Source organism: Zalophus californianus, chromosome 11 (assembly GCF_009762305.2).
Source record: "Zalophus californianus isolate mZalCal1 chromosome 11, mZalCal1.pri.v2, whole genome shotgun sequence".
Classification (NCBI taxonomy): domain Eukaryota; kingdom Metazoa; phylum Chordata; class Mammalia; order Carnivora; family Otariidae; genus Zalophus; species Zalophus californianus.
This window is the reverse complement of record NC_045605.1, coordinates 1993345-2015781: the sequence shown is the minus strand read 5'-3', so window position 1 is coordinate 2015781 and position 22437 is coordinate 1993345. Positions and strand designations below refer to the sequence as shown.

General features: G+C 46.6%; 1 protein-coding gene across 4 annotated transcripts in view; it reads left to right on the top strand.

Moving 5' to 3' along the window:
* Window positions 1–10138, top strand: part of PDGFD (platelet derived growth factor D) — a 229909-nt gene extending 219771 nt beyond the window's left edge. For all 4 annotated transcript variants that reach the window (XM_027579123.2, XM_027579122.2, XM_027579124.2 and 1 more), the window contains exon 7: window positions 6438–10138. In XM_027579123.2, the coding sequence (XP_027434924.1) occupies window positions 6438–6563 (126 nt within the window). In that variant the 3' untranslated portion in view covers window positions 6564–10138. The remainder of the gene's footprint in view (window positions 1–6437) is intronic.
* Window positions 10139–22437: the final 12299 nt, after the last annotated feature.

Here is a 22437-nt window from a genome sequence, read left to right as displayed (position 1 = left end):
TTTCCAGAAGTTTGTGGGTACCCTGTTAAGGTATTTTTCCTGTTTGCTCATAACAGTTCTTTGATGCCTCCTGGAATATGTATAGGATACAAAAGATACTTTGGGGTAGGGATTTTTCAAAAAGGAAGGTTCCAGAAAACATACTGTGTAGACACTTAGAGGATGCTGTTATTTCAGTTCCCTTCTTGCCTTGATGATGCTCCATGAAGGAATAGGATCTTCCCTAGAAATACGGTGACCTTTTAAATTAATACTTAACTGTTTTTCATCATCTGGTCCCCTGCCTACGGACGTTCGGGCAAGAGCCAAAAACTCACGAAGCAGCAGAGAGAGAAAGATCAGAGTTAATTTTTCTGTCCTTCCTCTCGTGACTGTGGCGTGATGCTGCTATAACCAGCTGTCCTGTCTAGGAGAACTTTCTGCAGTCCCGGGACAGTAGTCTGCAGCAACGTGTGGCTAGGGGGCACTTGACGTGTGCGGAACGCAAACGGGAGACCGGACTTTGAATTTTCTATGATTTTAAGTAATGTAAACGTAAATAGCTACACACGGCTGGTGGCTGCCATATTGAAGGGCACAGCCCAGAGCCATCTCTGTTTCTGGCACAACCATTCCTGTTTCTGGACAAAATGGAAAAAAATATAATGACTTCAGAGGATTATTTTTATTTCACTCTAGAATTTTATATTAAAAATTTGCTTCCTATTACAGCTGAAGTGTTAGGAAATGTAAGCAGATGTTTATATATGAACAAAAAGATTAATTAGAGGTTTTAAACTGTTGAGCTTCAGACTTGAGATAAAAGAATAGTACTTTTAGTTTTTACATGTTTTAAGCATCTGCCATAGAAACAAATTTAGCTAAAATTGGAAATTGAGATCAAGGAGACAGAAAAAAAATTTTGTTTCCAAAGAGTTTCTCCTCTGTGGCAAAAGCAGTGAGATGTGGGGTTATGATTATAACCAACCATAACGAAAGTCAAGAAAATTTCTTCTCTTTTTCTGGAAGTAGCATTTCTAGAGCTAGTGTAGCGTCTCCCGGCTTCCTCCTCTTTCTCTCTCTTTGGGTGAGACCAGGAGACCACTCTCCCGTGGGCTTTTCCTGTGTTTCCGACGACAGACGGGGCAAGAGAGCAAAACGTGGCCTGACTGGAAGCCTCCGGTTCCAGCTTTGCACACTTCATCCCCACAACAACCCACAGTTTTGGGTTCCCAGGCAGACCTGAAGTTACATGGCATCCATCAACTGTTACACTATCCTACCCCCCAAATCCTACCTTACTGACATTACGTGAGGAATGAGAGCAAACCGGTGATGGAAGTGCTAAGTCAATGTGAAGGACTAAAGATAGGATGGGAACAGTTCATGTTGATGGAAAAGTTCACTCACGCAGCAGTGACAACACTGACGCTCAGCTCACGGGGACACTGGACAAAGGCTGAAGACTGGAAAGCCCAGAACACATGTGGGTGGAGTTTTCGGAGAGGTCTGGCTTCCCTGCAGCCTCGATGACTCCCCAAGTGAATGGACCCTGCATTTAAGTATGAACAAATGTGTGCATTCCTTCCCTCCTAGACCTAGCTTCCTGCCATCGCTTCGCAAACCTGCCTTGGGGTGTGCTCCCTCTCAGGTAGACAAGACCATTTGTGATATGAATGGTCCTCCATGCTAATCCCATGCTCTGTAGTTGGTGCCTGGTTAGCCTTCCATTACGTTTTCTGCAGTGGGTAGTCAGGAGCCCTGTATGGTGCTGCCGAAATTATGGAACTGCCTCGTTCTTTAAAGGTTGGACTGCAGCTGGGTGCACCCTGCGGTAACCCCAGAGTGCTCCCAGAAAACGTAATGTCTCCAGAGATTAAGATTGCATTTTCAGTACTCACGAGCGTTTTACGGACCCTGACTCTAATCCCAGCCTTTGGTCCCGTACAGCCTTCATTGTCCAGGGAAGCGTTGTTAAACTGTGTCATCGGGGTCTTTCTTTCCGAGTACCCTATCTTATGACGTGCAGTCAGCCCTTCCACTAGGATGTTCCACGTCTGCTGGGGGTGCTACAAGTTCGGTAATTACCCAGGCAGAAAATAATGTGTTATCCCTTCTCAAGATGTTTTTGCTCGTAATCACCTAGGTTTCAGAGAAATGGACTAGCAGCTCTTAATAATCTAAACTCTCTGCACATTTTTCATAAAGCCTAGAAGCATGGAAAAGTTCAAAATGGAGGCAAAACTAGGAGGCTTTTTTTTTTTTTTTTAAGATCAGAAACTATGTATCTGGAATACCACCTGCTTTAGAAGTTGAGGAGAATCTTAAACTCTTAATGATTCCAGCTTATACAATGCATTTGTCCTGAAATACGTGTTTTTGTTCCTGCGTCAGCCATTAATCTGAGAACTATTACAAGGCCTTAACAACCATTTTCTTTACATTCCCAATAAAGAAGAACCCAACTCAGCAGATAGCTTTTCTGCCTGGTATTGTTTTATTAGTGTAATAGCTTTATGGCAATGATTCACTCATTGGTTTATTGGCAACGAGGCGAGTAACCGAGGTGAAATATCTTCCGTGGTGTGGTAATTTGCAGACCGAGCATCTGTGACTTTGTGTAGTGTTGTGAAAGCCTCCAGCCGGCTTAGTCGATGTCCAATTAGTAAAAGTCAACTTTGCCTGGCTTCATGTGGTTTTCCAGGTGGTGGAGAGGGTTCAGGATTTCCATCTCCATCCACAGGTAAGAAGAAGTCGGTGGATTTTACTTCAGGGTGTGCTCACAGCTGTGAACCCTAGCTGGGAAAATAGGAAAGCATTTTGGGATGGTCCTATTAGTAAGTGTCCTTCGGCGGCTGTAATTAATTCCTTCCCTTTGAAAGTGACCAGATACCCTATAACCAGCCAGTTTGCCTGCCCAGATAAAGGCTTTTCATTTCTCTTTTAACTTTCCGTGCTCTCTTAAGTCGGCTTTGCTTTCTTCCTCCTTTCAGTGCTGTGTACCTGAACCTAAGACTATTACATGGTCTGAAAGCTTTGAACATCAGTGCTGTGATCAGCCAGGAAAACAGCGCAATTTCCACTTTGTTCGAACAGTGCTTTCCGGTCTTGTCTGGGAAAGTGTCTGCCAATTCATTTTTCTCTTCTTATCAGCAAAACACATCTATACTGTGCTCACGTTGCTTAATATAAAACACAGGGAAAATCCCTGAACAATCAGGAGACCAGTTAGAAAAACTGCCGGGGCTCTGCGCTCATCCCACCGCACACTCTTTTGTTTGCCGTCAAATGAGAAAGCAAATCGCCAGAGCCCTGAGTGTCCAGGGACCGGTCATCACCACTCATTAGGCTTTCATAGCAGCCTTATGCTTATGCTCATTGTCTTAGGAGTCATTTCCCTCCCCTGCATCTGCAGACCCCCCAAATCTGGTTTACATAGAATCTTGGACCACAGTGACTAATGGATGTTGGAGAAATTCTCGGAGAAGCTGTAGGACTCAAACCTCTAGGGCACTCTGACCAAATATAGCCCAGCTGGACTTGCTGATCCATCATGGGCGGCACTATTCAGTACCCCAAAATGTCAGACATTCTTCAACCCTTGTTGTTGGGTGGTTTTTTTGGGGGGGAGTAGTTTTTGTTTTTGGTTTTTTACTTATTTTTTCATGAAGAAGCCACATCTTTTTTCCCCTATAGTTCGCTGCAAGAGAGAACATGGGAGCCACACAAGGAAGGCAGATGCCATTGTAATTCTGCTCTTAGTACTTTAAATCTTCTTCCCAAATTGTGAAAGTGTTAAAAGTGGCCCCACATGTGGGGCACTTATTTTGGCCTCTGCTTTACTTCCTGGCTTGTGTGTCTGTCCGTGTTTGTTGGAGGTGCAGGGAGGAGGTGAAAAGGAGAGAACGGGAGCGTTCACTTCTCCGTCGGCGCCACCACCACCTGGGGGGCGCTTCTTCACCAGCTGCTACGTTCACAACATGCTACTGAGCCGTACAAACATAGTTCCCGTTTCGTAGGTGAGCTTATCCACATGGGCTCAAATTCAGTGCCAGCTCTGTAATTTTGGCATGTAGCTTAATCTCTCTTCTTACGTATGAAAATTAGAAAAGTACCTAATAGTGTTGCAGGGAAGCCCAAATGGTATTTGCAAAGTCACTTTGAACAGTGTGTGGCTTCTAGTAAATACTCAATAATATTAGTATAGTTTCTGCTGTGTCCTTGCCCTCGAAGCGCTTATAATCCCATGAATAGAGAGAATACAAAATAAATCGGGTGCAGTTGTGTGATACATGTTGTTGGAGTAGCAGGAGAGTTGCAGGAGAAAAAGAGAACAACAGAATTAGCTCTCAGAACTGCCATTTGGACTAGTTTACCGACAGCAGGTACCTTTGAGTCTTTGTGCCTCTGGCATGAACCCTCGTAGGGCGCCCCTTTCCGCCCCCACTGTGTGCTCATAAACGTTCTCCTGAAGCTCTGCTACTCGTGGAAATCCATGTCCCACTCCGCGTTAGCAGAGACCAGACCCCGTAGCCTGATTGAACATGGAACAAATGAGGTGCTTTATTCTCCTCCTCACTGGGGCCCCCACGGCCCAGCCTGGCTACACGAAGGAGTACAAAGTGCTGAGGGCCCTGAACCTGCCTTTCCTGGTCGACGGTTTCGGTCTATTTGTGACTCGAGGCAGGTAATGATGTGAGGAGGAGCAAATTGCTGGGAAGAGAATTCATAGTCAAGAGTCGGAAGAATGCCAGGAAAAGTCTTGCAGACTCTAAAGCAAGATTTTGACACAGACCAGAGTATGCCAGCCAAAGCATCTCAGTGCCCATTCCAGTTCCCATGTGGAGCCCGATGGCCTTTGGAGACACAAAAGGAAATCATAGGCACATCGAAGAGGCGTTGATCCCAGCGTGCGGGGACCCTATCAGACAGAGCTCTGTGTGCAAGTCCAAGTGGCCAGAAGACCCCGCACAAGGCACACGGCCTCCTTGAGGGTCTCAGTGCTCCCATATATAAAATGTGGATGAGGAACATCCTCTACTAGGTGACAAGGTTTGTTGCAGGGCAAAAGAAATAATGTGTCTGTGCAAATCCTTTGAAAAGGCTAGAATACAACATCATCATATGGTAGCGCCTGCTGGAGTTTAGAGTCTGAAAGGAAAATAGAAAAAAAGTCAAAAGTAAAGACTAACAGGAACCTAAGAACGTACAGAAGAGAAGCAATTAAACCGACCAGAGAGTATCTGTGAGAGCACATATATGATTTCCCAAGTAATTGTGTCTGAGATGAGTAATGTTTGATTTCAGCAAAGGCCATAGCAGGGAAGAAGTTAGCTTCCGTGTAAACTTACTAAAATTATGTTTCAACTTAGATTTTTTGTAAGTTTTTATTTAAATTCCAGTGTTTTAACATACAGTGTAATATTAGTTTCCGGTGTACAATGTAGTGATTCAACACTTCCATCCATCACCCGGTGCTCATCAGGACAGGTGCGCTCCTTCATCCCCAGCACCTGTGTCCCCATCCCCCACCCTTCCATCCATCACCCGGTGCTCATCAGGACAGGTGCGCTCCTTCATCCCCAGCACCTGTGTCCCCATCCCCCACCCACCTCCCCTCTGGTCACCATCAGGGCGTTCTCTGGAGTTCAGAGTCTGTTTCTTGGCTTGTCTCTTTCTCTCTTTCTTTCCCCTTTGCTCATCTGTTTTGTTTCTTAAATTCCACATATGAGTGAAATCATATGGTATCTATTTATCTCTAACTTAGTTCCCTTAGCATGATAGTCTCTAGCTCCATCCATGTCATTATAATCAACTTATTAATTCAAAAAATTAAGGATATGCTTTATGAAGAAATGCTGTACTGATACACAGATCAATGTAGAAGATTTTAGTGGAGCTGGTCTGTTTTGAATTGTAAAAGGTATTGTGTATTAACAAATGTATAAGAACATAAACACATTTTCACCTAATTATGGCCAGTAATCACCTTCTTCATGGCAAAAATATTTTACATTAACCAAACATTTAGCCACAGCAGCCTATTACGTTCACGACTTTATTCATTGTTCTAAGGAGTAATCAATGCTCGGTATTGTATTTATCCATAACATATGCTCTGTTCAGAAGAATCTTTATGACAGTATTTGGAGCAACACTCGGCACCAAAACAGGCCCTTTGAAAGCTATCGATAAGTGCTTGCCAGGACCCCTGAGCTCATCTTGGTACTGCCGGCTGGTAACGTAGGAGGCGTTACTCCGTGGTCAGCAGACCACTCTACCCACGTCGGGAAGTTGATGATTGTAAAAACATTTTCAGGAGTGCATCATAATAACAAGCCCAGAGTTTCCATTGGCTTCTCAAAAGGTTGGGGACCAGTTGTCATAAAAAGCATAAGGGGTATCTAGTTGTGCTAAACTCTCAGGGCTTTCTAACAGGAAATATCTTCTTGTCCTAGGTATTAAAGTTTGAACCTGGCCATTTCAAGAGGAGGGGCAGAGCAAAGCACATGGCTCTCGTTGACATCCAGTTGGATCATCATGAGCGCTGTGACTGCATCTGCAGCTCACGACCACCTCGATAAAAGAGTGTGCACATACTTCCATTGAGCATGAATGAATCTTTAGTTTAAGGAGGGTGTGGTAAGAGACCCTTTTCCCACCAGCAACCGAACTTAACTACTAGCCTGCAAAGCAATGAATACAAGTGGTTGCTGAGTTTCAACCTAGCTTTGTTAGCCATGGCAAGTAGAAAGGTATATCATCAACTTCTGTATCCCAGAATATAGGATTGCATTTAATGATAGTGTCGGGGAATATATACGTGTGTATATACATATGTGTATATTCTCCATGTCTATGTGTAAATACATCAAATGGTTTATTCAGTGTATACAACCAGAGCTGACATATGGTGGACTTATTTAGACCCTTAAAATCTTTTGACTAATTCAGGGACATATTAAATACATGAAACATGGCCTTGGAAGATTCAGAAGATTATTTTGTTTATTTTTAAATTCGAATCACAAAACAACCTTGGATCTTGCTCTTTTAAAGAAAACCCATTGTATATTAAAAAACCAATAAATTAGCTTTTCTTATATAAACATCTTAATTATAAAAAAAAAGGAAAACTATGGCTTCTGGGAAAAGCACAGATGATTTTTCCCATGGGACGCACTATATGCTTACCTATGTAGACAATAATTACCTATCTCCAGAAGCATGCCATAATAATATAGATGCTTTAGAAATTAAGTCATTAAGTCTTCTTTTTATGCATCTTGCTGAGGCATGCAAATTCACTTAACACCTGTCTCAAAAAAATTTCTCAGAAGGTTTATTATTATAATCCTCCCAGAGACAATTTATTAACTGTAGCAGAATTTTTAATTGTTTTATTCTGAAACTCCTCCACAGAAGTAACTCCTTTTAGAAAATGGCATGGGGACTCTGTATGAGCCTTTCAAAATAGTGTTGGTTGAAAGATTTGGGTAGTTGAAAGTAAGAACAGTGAATGCAGAAATATTAACAGAACTGGAAATCGGATGGAATATTTGATTGGATCCATATTTAATAATGGGTCCAAAACTCTCCAAACTATGCCAGTTCATTTTATGTCTCTTGCTTATGTGTTCCTGTCTCTTTGCTATACAAACGTGGATTTACAATGGCATTTAAATTTGGCAAGAATCGTGAATTATTTTTAGACTAAAAGCTTTTGTGTATTAAAACCACCCGATGTTATTGATGTACGTTCCTAATTGTACCCTCACTCACCATTCTGAATTCCTGTTTCTGAACTAAGTGAAATCAGATCTGGGGTCTGTGGTTCTCTCCAGATCTGCGGAGCTTGTTCTAAGAAGCTGTCCTGCAAGTTACAGGAACACAAATTTGGCCTCTCTCCGCCGCTAGAAACCTGGAGTTTGCATCGGCAGTCAGTCCTGGTATTTAGGGTCATTTTCCCTCCCTGGCTCCTCAGTGTCTTTTGGAAAGGAGACGCTCCCGGAGGAGGAGGTGATTCGTCATTCTCCGAAGCAAGGCTCTTGGGAGAGAGCACCACTGAAACCCAGATAGCTCCAGGGCTACTCAGAGAGAGTTCCAGTTTTCCTGCTGCCTTGAAACAAAAAAAGGAGAGACGATTTCTTCCATGAGTCTAGGGCCCTAGTGACTAGAACCAGTTTGAGTGAGGGGTGTGTGAGGCGGGCTGGGTAAGCCCTGGGGCTCAGGTGAGGGGTCTAAATACACTTGGACTTCAAAGCATGGGCCACGTTCTCCACCGTCCTTCATCATACCCTCCTTTCCTCTCAGCTCTTTGAGATGAAAGGCCATTGCTTATTGAAGATGGGAAACTTCCCTAGAAGCGCCCAGTGTTCTTACTGCAGGGAGTGAGTGGTGAAATCACTGTCGTGTTCAGTTGTCCAGAATCCCAGAGCACAGTCAGAAATAGCCGAAGCAGATGCCCTCACTGTCAGGGACCTGCTTGTCCCCTTCACGAGCGCGTGCAAGTTTACCGTGAAGACGTCGCGTGGGCGCCCAAATCAAAATGTGTGTCACCTCACTCTGGCTTGGTGCAGCTCATGTCGTAGCTGTAAGTATGAAAAATTAGAGTGTTCTACCCCAATTTTCAATAAACCTTCCAGGCTGCAATAACGGGGATGGTTTTCAGTTAAAGCCCTAACTGTACTTTTTATTTATTAGCTGAAATGTAAGCAGGCATATTCACTCACTTTTCTTTCTTCTTTCCTGAGGGTTTTATTAAAACGTCTCCCTTGGTTATCTGTTATCTATTGCACTTGCAACATGTAGCCAATAAATCTGTTTCATTGCCATCAAAGGAATAAAAAAGCTCGCCGTACAAATTACATTTCAAAACAAACCCTAATCAATCCGCATTTCTGCGTGGCTCACTCACCTGGAATAATGCCTTTCATTCAATATGTTCTTATAGGGCAGAACACTTTCATAAGTGGAATTTGTTATGTTTTTTGTCATGTCGGTAACACGCGGCTTTTTCCTCTCGCAGCATTTTTCTATAGCAAATGTAATACGGCTCTTATCTTCATGAAAAATATATATTGCTTTTGAACAAAACTACTCCATTATTTAGTTCCCAATTGCAGTTTTAAAAGGTATACAGCATTACGACCTTACTTTCACCAATGCGTGCAGCTATTTGGGGTGACAGGATGGGGTGACAGCTGCGGGCTTGGTTTGAGGAAGTAGGGCCTGCGCGAACCTTGTCCCCTAGCAGCAGGCTTTGGCCCAGTCTGTGTCCCGGAGCTGGGCAGCCAGGCGGGACTTGAGGTCTCGCGGTCTTGTTGTTGCTGTTTGTGCCTCTTTGACTGTTTGTTTGCCTGCAGGCCTTTTAATAAAATATAGTCGCCTCTGACATTCCTCATCAAGGAGAGTTCACAGGCTGTCTCTTCCTTGGGGGCCTGACATCAGTACCATCCCGACTCATTGCCCCCCAGCCGGAGGGGGAGGGCTCCCGGCTCAGGGAGGCCAGTGAGGGGCTGTGAGCCTATGGACTTTGATGTACGATCAGGGGACGCAGAGTGTAAAGAGCTCTGCTCACTGCAAGAATTTGAGCTTTTGCTTGCAGTTTGGTCTTCATCATTGTCCTACCCGCGGCTGGACAGGAGCTGCTCGGTGTTGGCTGAAACTCAGCCACTTCGTGGAATGAGCAGTTTCCGGTTGTTCAGGGAAAGGGAGTAGAGACATGTATTCTGTGCCAAGAATCAATTTTACCATCGGAAATACCAGCTAACGTGTGAGTCAAAGTGTGGGTAAGGGACAGGAAGGAATCAAATAATTCTGTGCATGGTTGTTAATTCGGATAACTTGGATTTTCATGATTTTTATATAAAAATCCAAGTTATCTGAATATATAATATATGTATACAGTTATCTGAATATATAATATATGTATACAGTTATCTGAATATATATATATATCTGTATTTCTGTGTGTGTGTATATATACACAGTATCTTAATGCAGATACCTTAATCATCTGATGTTATTTCTTGAAGTATACATGTGTCCAGTTTTACCCTAAGAATAACTTTACGGATGTCCAAATTGTTCATATCCTCCCGGGGTCCTCTGGTAGAATATTAAATTAAAATTCATAGATTGGTATTCATGCCTGAAATCCCAGGAAGTACAGTTCTGTTTATTGACAGCTCTGATCAAATATGCTGGAAGAGAGAATATTTATAATTCACTGGTTTTTATTGACATCCGCTTAAATTGTGTTGTTTTGAAAGATCAAGTTAAAGACCTGCTGCCCTGGGATGGGAGGGGGTGTCTCCTGAGTGTCGGGGGGGGCGACATCACCGGTGGGAATGGATGAGTCACTAAGCGCCTCATTTAAGACTTCATGCTTGCCCTTCAGGTTACAGTCCCGAATTTGCAAGTTAACTTGTATCTTTTTAAAATAAAGTTCATTTATATAGAGATCTGTAAAAATTCTTTAGCAGACCTCATTAGAAGAGAGCGGGGCCGTACTTCATGTAGCATGTTATGGGCCAAGAAATCTGCATTTTCCAATAAAACCATTTGACTTCTTAATTATTTTAAACTGTTGGATACAGGCTGCCAGGTTTAGTGGCCAGGAACCAAACGTTAAGATTACTCTTGGACTCCATTTATATTTTACATAATTCCTATAACATAGACTCTCTTTTAAGAACATATTCTGGGTCGTGTTCTCTAACCTCCACCTCTCTGGTTGAGGTCATATTACAAATTCATTCTCTTCTGGTATCTTCTGGCCTTTCTGTTCTCCCTGTGGACCCCCACATGCCTTTTCTTTCTCGCCAGTCTCTACCCACCAGTCTTTGGTCGGAGAGAATCAGGATCAGTGTCTGCTCTGGGTAGGCACCGGAGGTGGGGGCCATTCAAGGAGACCAGGAAAGCAAATGGTTTCCCAAGGGACCACTTCATAGGCTTAGAATGCCAACTGTTAAGAAATCACTGGTTTTTGTGAGTTGAATGCACCAAATGAATGTTTGCCATTATTGTCCATTTTGGTACAAACTTCAGAATATGGTGGTAGATATTTATTGACTTCTATCAAAGGATACCTAGTCACCATCAATATGGGGAAAACTGACTAACTTAAATGTTTCATTAGTTCATTGAACAAGAAGATGTATAAAAACACACTGTGTATCAGGATTGCTTTGGGGTCAAAATACAAGGTCTGCAACAAGGATAAGAGTAGAGATAGATATTCTAGGGGGGGGTAAACAAGAAGAACCAAGATCTCCCAGCAAAAATGCATGAGGGAAACGTGAGCCTTTCAAAGAATGAAAAGTAACGTGGCTGGAAGGAATCACAATTGGTGGTAAGTTTGAAAAGGCAGAAAAGCAGCTGGTTACACAAAGTCTTGTCCTCTACATGGAGGAGAGGAAGCCATGGGGGCTTTTAAGCATAGTGTGGGGCTGCAAGCGTCACAGTGCGTCAGAGAGAACATTAAAAGGTCTTGGGTACGGTGACCAGCCGACCACTTTCTGGACCTGTTTCCTCATTCACGAAATCAGAAGGGTAAGATGGAGCCTTTCCAACAGGACATTTCTGCATTTGGGGAAAGGCAACCTGCGGGAAGGATGGGGGTAGGAATGTGAATTCTAAAGCTCCTCAGAGTTCTCCGGATGAGACATCGGAGACAGGAGTGTAGGCCCCCTGTGGTCGTGTGGGTTCTGCACTGCAAGTTCTAGAAGGTGGCCTGGGACGGCAAGGGAAGTTAACAGGAGGATTCAGAGGTCTTAATGACTCAGTCGAGGAGAGCAGTGCAGGCTCAGGGCGTGTCCTAGAGGAAGAAGTCCTGTGAGCGGGACTTCTGAGAGTATTGTCCACAGAATGCCAGGGAGGCAGGAAGAAGAGGCTAATTTTGAGAGAAGAGATCACAATTGTCTCAAGAGCCAGGGCTTGTGACAATGACTGGGAGTCATCCTTAGAAGAGCAAAGCTGAACCCACGAGAAAGAAGATAAATAACAGAACCTGAAGGACACCCGTAACTACAGAGAAGACCAAAAAAGAGGAATTCACAAAGCTCACAAATAAGTGTTCCAAAATGGGGTAAAAACTGAGGGCTGGTTAAGTGTCTGGCATGTGCCAGTCATAACAGATTTGGAAAACAATAAAGACAGCCATGTTTTCGGCCCTTATCAAACTAGAGAAGGGATGGTAGATATTAAATAAATAATCCTTTGTATTTGTGAAAAGCAAAAGCATGAGGTGAGATGACATTGAAAGGTAGAACTTCCATCAGGGGAGGGAAGAGATTCCTTAAGAAATGGTCATTTACTGGAGACATTAGAGCAGGAACAGAAATTTGAATAAATGTTAGCCAGCAGGGAAGTGGAAGGAGACTGTGGTATTAGAAATGAAAATAAAACTGTGACTCGATTAGAGAAGTATTTTGAATTTTGAATTGACCGCAGCTGATTTGGATTGGGTGTTGGGAAGGAGGTGGAGGGTGCCAGGGATTTTTCTAGGGCTTCTGGCATAACGAACTGGGCAGATAGAGATGCCACTTATTGAGATGGGGGCCTGGGAAGAAGAAGAGATTTGCGGTAGATCAAGAGCTCAATATGAGACAATAATGGCCAGCGGTCTTCGATGTACTCAGTCGGAGATACTAGGTAGGCAGTTAGGTCTGTGGGTCTGGAGCTCAGAAGAGGGTCTAGGAGTGAGATACGAGCTTGGGAGCTATCATCATGGAACAACTAAAAGTTACAGGAATGGTTGAGTCGCTTAGAGGAGGGGGAAGGCCAAGGGGGGGAAGAAGGGTATAAAAACAGCCTGGTGCCAGGGGAAGAAACTGTCCCAAGGGGGCTGGGCCTGTTTCGTCAAGTATGGCAGAGAGGATGTAGCAGATGCCGACTGATACACGTGCCCAGAAACACCCCTCCAGACCCCCCTCCACGCCTCTTCGGGGAAGAGCTGCTTTATCCATGGCACTGTGCAGAACTTTGTGCCACGATGCCTAGCCCACTCCTGAGGCCACTAGCTATGTGTGGCTGTTGAGCACCTGCAACATGGCTGGTAGGCTGAAGACGTCTTCGTTGTACTAACTTAAACTGATTTACATTTAAGTATGAACAGCCACACGTGAGTAGTGGCTACTGCATCAGACAGAGCAGCTCTAGACTTGAGGCATGACCCACAGACTTGAAGCCAAAGTAACATTTCAAGGTACAACACACACATGCACACATACACCTCAGCTGAATATCCAGGGTAGCGACACCTGACCCAAACTAGGACCTAAGTCTTTCTCACGATACATGGAACTGAGCAGAGATTCAGATAGTCTCTTGGGTTGCTGGGATGGTAAGACGTAAACATCAATGGCTGTTGGCACCGCACTGCTTCCACATGGACCAGAAAGCCCAGAGAAGGTCCCACGACAAGACAAAGGACGGGGAAGAATGACACCAGGGTGGAGAAGTAGTGGGGGGTGGGGAATCCCTGGTGTCCCCGGGTCCTGAGGTCTGGCCACATGCCACTCCTGGGTTCTCCAGGAATGTCTCGCAGAGAGGTGTGAACCCGAGGGTAATGTGCTGTGGATGGAAGAGTTGTGTTGAAATCGAGGATTTGAGTGAAAACCACTTGCAAGTGCAAAGGTCCTGAGGCAGAAACAAGCGAAAGATGGTGTGAGGAGAAGCAAGAGGGCTATAGGATAATGCAAAAGAAAACAAGTGAAAGAAGTATGCAGGGTTAATTCATATGGGTCTTCTAGGTCATGGCAAGGACTTTGGGTTCTCAATGTGTTGGGAGGTCCTCAAGTTTTGACCAGCAGAGAAAATGTTAGGACAAATGGTTAAAAGGTCCGTCACTGTGTAGAGAGTTGACTGTGGGAAACCAGAGTAGAAGCTGATAGACCGTCGAGGGCCACAGGCTCAGGAGGGAGAGGGAGGCTCGGTGGAGGAGGTGAGAGCAGGCAGTTTCCTGATACCTAAAAAGCAGAGCTTTAAAAGTAGAGCGTGAGGGAGGGAGCAGGGTCAAGAACGTCTCCAGGGAGCATGGCCCCAACTCCCTGGTGGATGCTAGAACATTCCGCCTCCCTGGGGAAGGTCCTGATACAGGAGGATTGGGGGTGGGAGTTTTCTTCAGACTTGCACAGCCTTTTATTAAATCCTAGAATCTGGAGTCAGGTCTTTTCTTTTTTCTTTTTTAAAAGAAAAAGTTGATTTCTGGGTCTCCTGGGAAAGTATGCTCTCAATACATAGGAGTCAATCACTTTGCTGATTCACCCAAACCCCTATTTTGTCTAAAAAAAAAAAAAAAAACTAATATTTTTCAGGTTAAACCTTATCTCAATACGAAATTCGATCTTGGTTATTACATAAAAGTGGAGGTTTGCGTGAGACAGACTCCTTGTCCCTGTGTGTCATGTGAAGTGACCCTTGGGCATGATAGAAACTCTGACAAGAAGCAATGAACAGATATCTGGACACGTTCGCTTTGCTGAGAAAGACAGCTTGCACTCATCCTGAAGGAGAGAAAAGCCCAGACCAAATAACAAGTGTATTAATTGGGGGGGAAAAAAAGGAAAGTGAGGAAATATTTTGGTCCACTATTTGCCAAAAAATACACTCAAAAACAAACCAGAGATGATTCTCTGAATTCCACCCCAGCTCACCCTGCCTAGTTTCCACAGGAACTAAAATCAGTTGCTATTTTATCCATAGGAGGAGGCGTGTTCCTTCAGCAAACATTTTCAAGAAATATATGAACTTTTTCACAAGATTGGAGCAAATATGACTTTCCTTTTTCTTCTCATATAAATTAAAATAGACTAAGAGACACAGAGCTGTGAATAGTTCTCAATTTGACCTCAAAATAAAGGCGGCGAGCCAGAGTTTCATCATAATCGTGTTTTATGTCTAGAATGTAATGTGTCTAGAGTAGATCTAGTGTTTTAATATTATACCTTTTCTCAGTGACTCAGTCAACAATGATTTTTGAGAACCGACTAGGTATCAGGCACCGTACGAGGTGCTGGGAAGGCACCATGGATAACACCATCTCAATTCCGGCCCTCGTACTCCTTACCGGGTCACTCGGATAGGTAGTAAAACAGTGGTTACCTGAAGCGATTCCAGAAGCGCTGTGACCGGGGCCCCTCCGCTCCCCCTGGAACAGGATTTCTTAAGCTCAGATCTGTTGACACGTGGGGCTGGACGATTCTTTGCTGCGGGGCTGCCCCGTGCATTAGGGGCTGTGTGGCACCGTCTGGGCTGCACGCCCGAGAAGCCAGAACAGTCCTCCCCCATCAGTGATAATGCCAGTTGTCCCCGGGGGAAGCCGTGCGTCCTCGGACCACCGCTGAGCAGAGAACATGATCTTAGCCAGGAGAGTCTGGCTTCCTCTGGGGTCTCCCGTTCATTCTGCAAAGTTGCCTTTGCCAAACGCTCTTACCCAGAGATGAGATGGAGGACCAGGATAATGTGGGGGGCCGGCCGGTACCCCCGGGCTGGACCGGCTGAGAACGCAGCAGAACCCCTCCATTGGCTTTTGAAATAGAAAGACAATCACTGTTTCTGATGACAAAACTATTAAGTTCCAGGATATTAATTCACTTATTCAACAGCAACAAAAAATCATTAAATGCCTACTCTCGTGTATGCCAGGCACAGTTCTAGGGACTGGGGATAGGGGACAAAACAGACCAAAATCCCTGTCCCTGAAGAGTTTATAATGACAGGAGGCAGATAAATAAGTAAGATGCACATTCTGTGTGAGGCAGAAATAAGTGTTATGGCTACAGATAAATAAAATCAGGGAAAGAGGGTCAGTGGCGGAGGGGAATTCTATTTTAGATAAGGCATTCATCTAAAGTGAAGGCCCGAAGGATATAAGGGAGAAAGCCATGGAAATATCTGATAAGAGTATTCCCTGCAGAATGGACAGCAGGTGCAAAAGCCCTGAGGTAGAAGCTTGCTTGGTGTGGGGCTGGAATGGCATCAGCTAGGTCGAGTGGTAGGAGATGAAGTTAGGAAGCTCACAGGAGCCAGATTTTATTGAATCTTGCAGGCCATTATAAGGACACTAGTTTATATTCCTAAGGATTGTTAGCGGGGTTCAACAAACATTTCAAATCGTCCTTCCAGGCACACAAGAGGATTACATTACCCTGCGCCCTTAAAGTTAGGGGTGTGATAGATTGGATACGCCCCCCTTCTTCACTCCTTCTCTGCATCTGCACACATGTCCCGGCTTCAACTTGACTGTGGTTTGGGCCACAAGACTTGCTTCGGACAACGGGATGTAAGACGAGATGCAAGCAAGGACTTGAGATGTGCTGCCAAGTGAGGCTTGCCCTCTTGATCTTCTGCCGTCGCCATGAACAAAACAAAACAAACAAAACCCAAACACATGCCCCGGCTCTGGTCCACTGACTGGAGGAGAGGGCTCCCCCAGACGACGCGCAGCTTACAGCCGACCCCAGCGAGCCCGGCCTGCATCAGCTGCCCGCCCACGCGGGACGTGGAGGCATCTTGCTGCCTGCAGGACAGCAGGGCCCCGGCTTAGCCGGTGGAGGGGAGGTGGGAGTGGAATCTTGGAAAGGCACGGCCTATCCCCGCCCCTTTCCAGCTGCAGGGGTGATGGAAGCGAACGACAAGAGCCTCTGTCTCCCTGGCCGTGGGAGCAGAGCCCCTGAGACGCAGCCTAGTTGTACATCCTGAGAAACAGAAGCCTGCGGTAACCGGTTTCTGATTCTGCAGCATCCCCTGGCCTGGCAGGCGCAGGAAGTCTCTACCTGAGTCCAGGCGAGGAATCAGGGGCTGTGACTCCTACGTAAAGACCTCTGGCTCCGTTGAGAGCAGGCTGAAGAGGGTGGGGGCCGAGGCTCGGACACAGACTCGGAGGTGGTTACCACACCACGGGACGGCGGTGGCCGTGGGGAAGCTGACCCGGGCTCGGAGCCTGGGACATTGGGGAACTAGCCCTGCAGGGACTTGGTGGTGGACAGGATGCGGTAGAGGAAGGGCGGAGTCGGAGACGGCCCCGGGGTGTGGGACAGAGTGGGGGCGGGAGAGCCGCAGGGTCTGCGGTGGAGAACACTATGGCAGGGGAGCAGCGAGGGGGCTTCGCAGCCTGACGGGCCGCGGCCGGTCCGCACCCCTGTCGCAGGCAGGGACAGAGGGGGACAGCCAGTCGGGGGGCAGGGGCTGATCGTGATGCACAGACCCAGCTGGTGTCTGGAGTCAGGAGCCTGGATGACACCACGGGGGAGGGGACAGTAAGTAGAAGAGAGGGGTCAAGGGCCAGCCAGGAAGTCAGACGGCAGTTGACGAGTGTGGTCGCGCCGCACACCTCGCCTGTGCAGCTAAAGCACCTTTCCTCCGGTTCTCCACCTGGATCTCTGTCCCTGGAGGCACATCTGTTTTGTCCTCCGTTACTCTTTTTATCGTACATTTGACGTATTTTTATCTGCGCAGGAGCATACAGGAGTAAATGGTTTCACTTGTTTCCAGTTAGGTTCAAAACAGTTATTTCACTAACCAATATCCTTCAAAGTAAAGATAACACGACCTACCCTGGTGGATGAACGTGAATAGCGCAAGAAAGAAAGGGAAAGAAAACTTCGCGAAAACAAGTGAGCGCACCCACGGCAGGTAGTGTGTTCCTCGGCTCCATCCCCGCCGCCGAAGCGCCGGGTGGGGGGCGGGCGGGTGCCCTCATTTATTTGTTTGTTTGTGATAGAAGCAGAGTCGACACACAAGGTTCCGCCACGCGCATGCGTACAACGTGGTGACCGGACAAGTGTCTGTGTTGCGCGGCGCTCACCTCGAGCGCAGCCACCACACAGCGTGTCTCAGCACCACGGACTGTGTTCCCTACGCTGTGCCTTGTTTGCCCGGGACGGACTTAGTCCCAGGAGGCTGATCCTGATGGAATGACTCCCGCGTCCTCCAGCAGATGGTCGGGTTTGGCTCCTGGGAAGGAGCCCTCACAGGAGATGAGGAAGGAGAGAGCTTAGGATTACGTCAGTGGCTCTCTGCTTTTAAAAATGCCTCAGAATCACCTACGGGGATGATTAAGCAGAGTGCTGGACCCCGTCCTCGGAAGCTCTGATTCTTTTCTGATCCGTGGGTGAGAAAAGGTTTTGCATTTTAAGTTCCCAGGAGATGCTGATGCTGCTGGGCTGGGGACCACGCTTTGAGAACCACGGGATGAGGGTATGTATCCCCTGCTTTCCTCCCTGTGAGATGGCTTCAGCCCGCTGGGACCCTCAGCAGAAGGTCAGCGTTCCTCCAGTGCTGGCCCATGCTACATGACTCAGTTTCCCCTGGAATTCCAGGAGCTTCCTCCTGCCCTCAACGTCTCAAAGGTGGTGGCACTTCCCTCCTGATGGCCCCGAGCTCCTGGGGTACCCCCCCATCCACTACTCATAACTTGGTCATTACTTTCTCTGGAAATACATCCTCCTTGACTTACCCTAATTTGGGTGAGCCATCAGTGTCACCTGGGGAAAAATGAAGAGGCAATTTGAAAAGGCCCACCTGGCCAATTGTGTCAAGTGCTGCTGAAGGGACCAGCCGGATAAGTTTTAGAAACCACCGTTGCATTCAGCACTTAGATGCCACGCTGGACTATTGGAGACAGAAGTCAAGCAGGGAGCATTTGAGAAAGAGTGGTAAGACGTATATATCTGCAAATGAATCCAGTCCTCTCCAGAGTCCTCAGTCATATGAGGCCAATGACCAGGAGGCCCTCTGCCATCGGTGGGCCAGTTTGCCAATGACGCAACCAGACATTCACAGCTGGGAGGTATCCCACACCCCTGTTCTCCTAACATCAAGACAAGCCCACATCCTGTCAATCAAGCTGAAGGGTGGGCCCCCAACATCAGGAAGCATCGGACTCACCCAGAGGGCCTGGTAAACCAGCACAACGGGCCCTCCCCCGGAGTTGTGATTCCCGGGGTCTGCGATGAAAGCCAATCACTGACCCTTGAACCGGTCCCCAGGTGATGCTGATGTTGCTGGTCACGGGGCCACGCTTTAGAAATCACCACTCTGTCGGAGATTTCTCCTACCCCACCTCTCCTTTCCATCCTGGGCCAGCCTAGGCTCTCATGACGTTCGCCCGAACTACCACCACACCCTCCAAACCATCTCATGACAACAGGTCAGTCAAAAAAAGTCAAGTTGAGGGGATCTGGGGCCTTTTGTGCTGTAGTGCCTGGATTTTCTTTTAAGTGTGTGATCTCTGACTTCACAGGCCGAGGTGAGGCCCATCACCTGTGCAGGGAAGAAGTTAAGGTCAATGTTCAGTCACCTGTAGGAAAAGCAAGAGAACACTGAACTCTGAAGTTTTTTTTTATTTGTCTCACAAAACATGGTTTCAAATCTCTCTCGGGAACCATCAGGCTTAAGGAGTTTTTAAAATTATTTTAAGCACTTTAATGATTTCTCTTTACCAGTTACATGATATCATCCCTGTTTCAGAGTTGTTCCTTCAAAACCCGTCTTGCCCCAGCAGTGACATACTACTCAGCATTTTCAGGGAAACAGACTGGTCAGCTTCCTATAAAGCCCCTAGCAGGGCTGTCTCTCCAGACCACCTCCATAGGGTTACCCCGCACTTCTGTGTTGCTGGTGGAATGCGGTTGTATATTTCCATAGTCATCCAGTCTCATATAAACATGGCTTAAAATCCTCTGAAAGGATAAATATTCAATCTTCCAAACATCAGATGTTGATTTAGAATCATGTCCACAAACAGCTGAGACCAAGCATCGAATTTGTAGAGATGCTAATGATCCTGTTAAAAGTCATCTGAGAAGAGCCAGGGGCCAGGGACCAAAGGTGTGGGGGGAGTTGGCAACTCTTCAAGGGAAGTTGGGTGATCAGGTTGTCCAGTGTCCTGCCCAGAGAAAGACATTATCATTGGTAAAAAGTAAGTTTTATTTCCTTTAAAAAATAATTTGTACTTTTGTTTATGAAAAACTTAAGGACAAAGAGGGGCACCTGGGTGTCTCAGTGGGTTAAGCATCCAGCTCTTGATTTCCACTCAGGTCATAGTCTCAGGGTCATGAGGTCGAGCCTCGTGTCAGGCTCCGCGCTCAATGGGGAGTCTGCTTGGGATTCTCTCTCTCTCCCTCTGCCCCTCCTGCTCATGCTGTCTCTCTCTAAAATAAATAAATCTTCAAAAAAATTAAGGACAAATAGTTCCATCTAATGTAAATTATGAGATACAGGGAGATTATTGTCAATATAATTTTTGTAGACTGCGCTTTTGGTCAGGTGACAGTGTGGGTCGGTACCCACCTCTGAGCTATTTTATGCATTGTAAATAGATGTTGGTAAAAACTGAGCTAAAATGAAACGGGGAAGGGAAAGAACACATTCCAACCCCCTCTGTCCCCCTCCCAGGCGTGACGTCACTGTTCCCAGGGACAAGAAAGGTTCCTGCCATTTCCCCCACAGGGAGTATCGACTGAGCCATGATCTCGCCATCAGCGCCTTCCCCTCCAGGGCTCCGAGAGAAGAGACATACCCTCTGTGAACAGAAGCATTTAAGACGAGTAATTCTCCCCACAGTCCAGGCAATAATCGCTGTAACATGCGTCGAGTTATGTGCTAGGAACTCTGCTAAGTACTTCAATTCATGTACTTAACTCTTACAAAAATCTTCTTCTTCTTCTGTGCACACTTTAAAGGTGCAAAAAGTAAGAAAGAGAACATTTTAGGGGACAAAGCTAAAAACGTTCCAAGCCAGAACGTAACTGAGGGGAGTCTGGCTCCAGGGCCTGTGCTCTTAAGCACTAAGCATGGGACCCCCGGACCGTTGAGGAGAGGCTGCTCCCCTGGGCTGTCTTCCTCACCCGCGGAACATGCACAGTTGGGTTTCGGACAGAACTCCGACCACACTGAGGGCTGGGAGCACACCTCACGCTGCTCACTCTGTGTGAAGGCCAGCTCGAGCACCTGCCCCCTTCTCTGCTTGGTGAGCGGCCGCACATCCTTCCCAGGAGCCCGAATGCCACCTCACAAAGCCTTCCTTGTCCCCCTGCCCGCCCACAGCACTGAGCTGTCACGGACAGCGTCGGACCATCCCCTACGAACCGCTAATGCCCACAGTGACGTTTCACTCTAGTCTCCCTTCCATTCACGGGACCCTCCCTGCTCTGCCCTGGGCCCTAGAGGCCCGACAGACCCTGTCTTTCTGACCTTTGACTTCCTAAAGCCTAAGACCGTGTGTGACACAAAGAAGGTGTCCAGTAAACCGGATCAATTAAGCAGCCACTTAAATGTCCTGGAAACCATTGTTTTTCTTGGCACTTGAGTTGCTAGGATTGTATTTCACTAACTGGATACTTTGTCTAGACGTCTGTCAGAAAAACATATGCAGAACTTTCCCTTCCTTACCGGGACGTGAGAGCGTTCAAAAACGAAGTCGGCTCACTTCAGCTGCGCTAATCCCCTTCACTGCTGCTGGTCGTCCGCTGTGAGCGATGTCTGGGTGTGCTGCTGGGGTACAGAGTCCCTGAAAGCAGAGAGCTCTCCTTTTTTCTCTTCCGTGGTCACGGCGGCACCCCCAGGCCCGGGCGGTACTCATGGCCACGTTATATGAGTGCAGAGTAAGCTCTGAGCAAAGAATCAGAGCCCTAGGTCTGTATCTCCGTCTGCGGAGATACAACTTTCCATACAACCTTGGGGAAGCCCTACCCGTTCTGGCCTCAGCCTGCTTCCCTTAGAGTAACCGTCAAGATCAAGAAAGTATAGGCTTTATTTGGGTGGACCTAGATACATGAGGTTTTAAACACGGTGGTGGTAGAATGGCACTTCTGGTCACTGAGTCACGGGTCAGGTGTCACCCAGGCAAACGTCGACAAGCCCACTTCATGGAGAGCAGAGTCGGTGGCAGTCACCAGCTGAGCGACCCTCCATCGCCTGGGATGCCCTACATGAGACCCACACAGTCCTTTCCAGGGCTCAACATCTCTGAACGCAGGAGGCTCGCCGCTGAAGTGAGATACAAAGCTGTTTGGAAGTACCTAGCATCCAAGCACTCCAAGGTTCCTTCAAAGGGGTGATGAGTGGACATATTAGCCTTTCTGCTCCGTCCAAGCTCTCACTGTGTCATTCGAGGTCACACTCAGGGCAAAGGGAAAACTTGCTCTTTCTCTTGTTTGCATATCAGAGGTCTAATTTGCACCAAACTGGAAAAGCACAGGGGCAGCTCCACCTTTTCTTTCTTCTGCCTGAAACAGCGAACAGAAGAGCTGAGGCTAGAAAAGCCTCCTGGGCCTGATACGCCAATGAGAACATGAGGCTTCGCAGTTGGCGGCTTTGTACTCCCGTGAGGAGGAAATTTTTCGCTCTGAAAGCAGTGTCGAAAAATTACAAGAGATGTTAAGTGTGATGTCAAGGATTTGTATTCCACTCATGTTTTCTCAAAAGACTGGGACCTGAACACCCATAAGA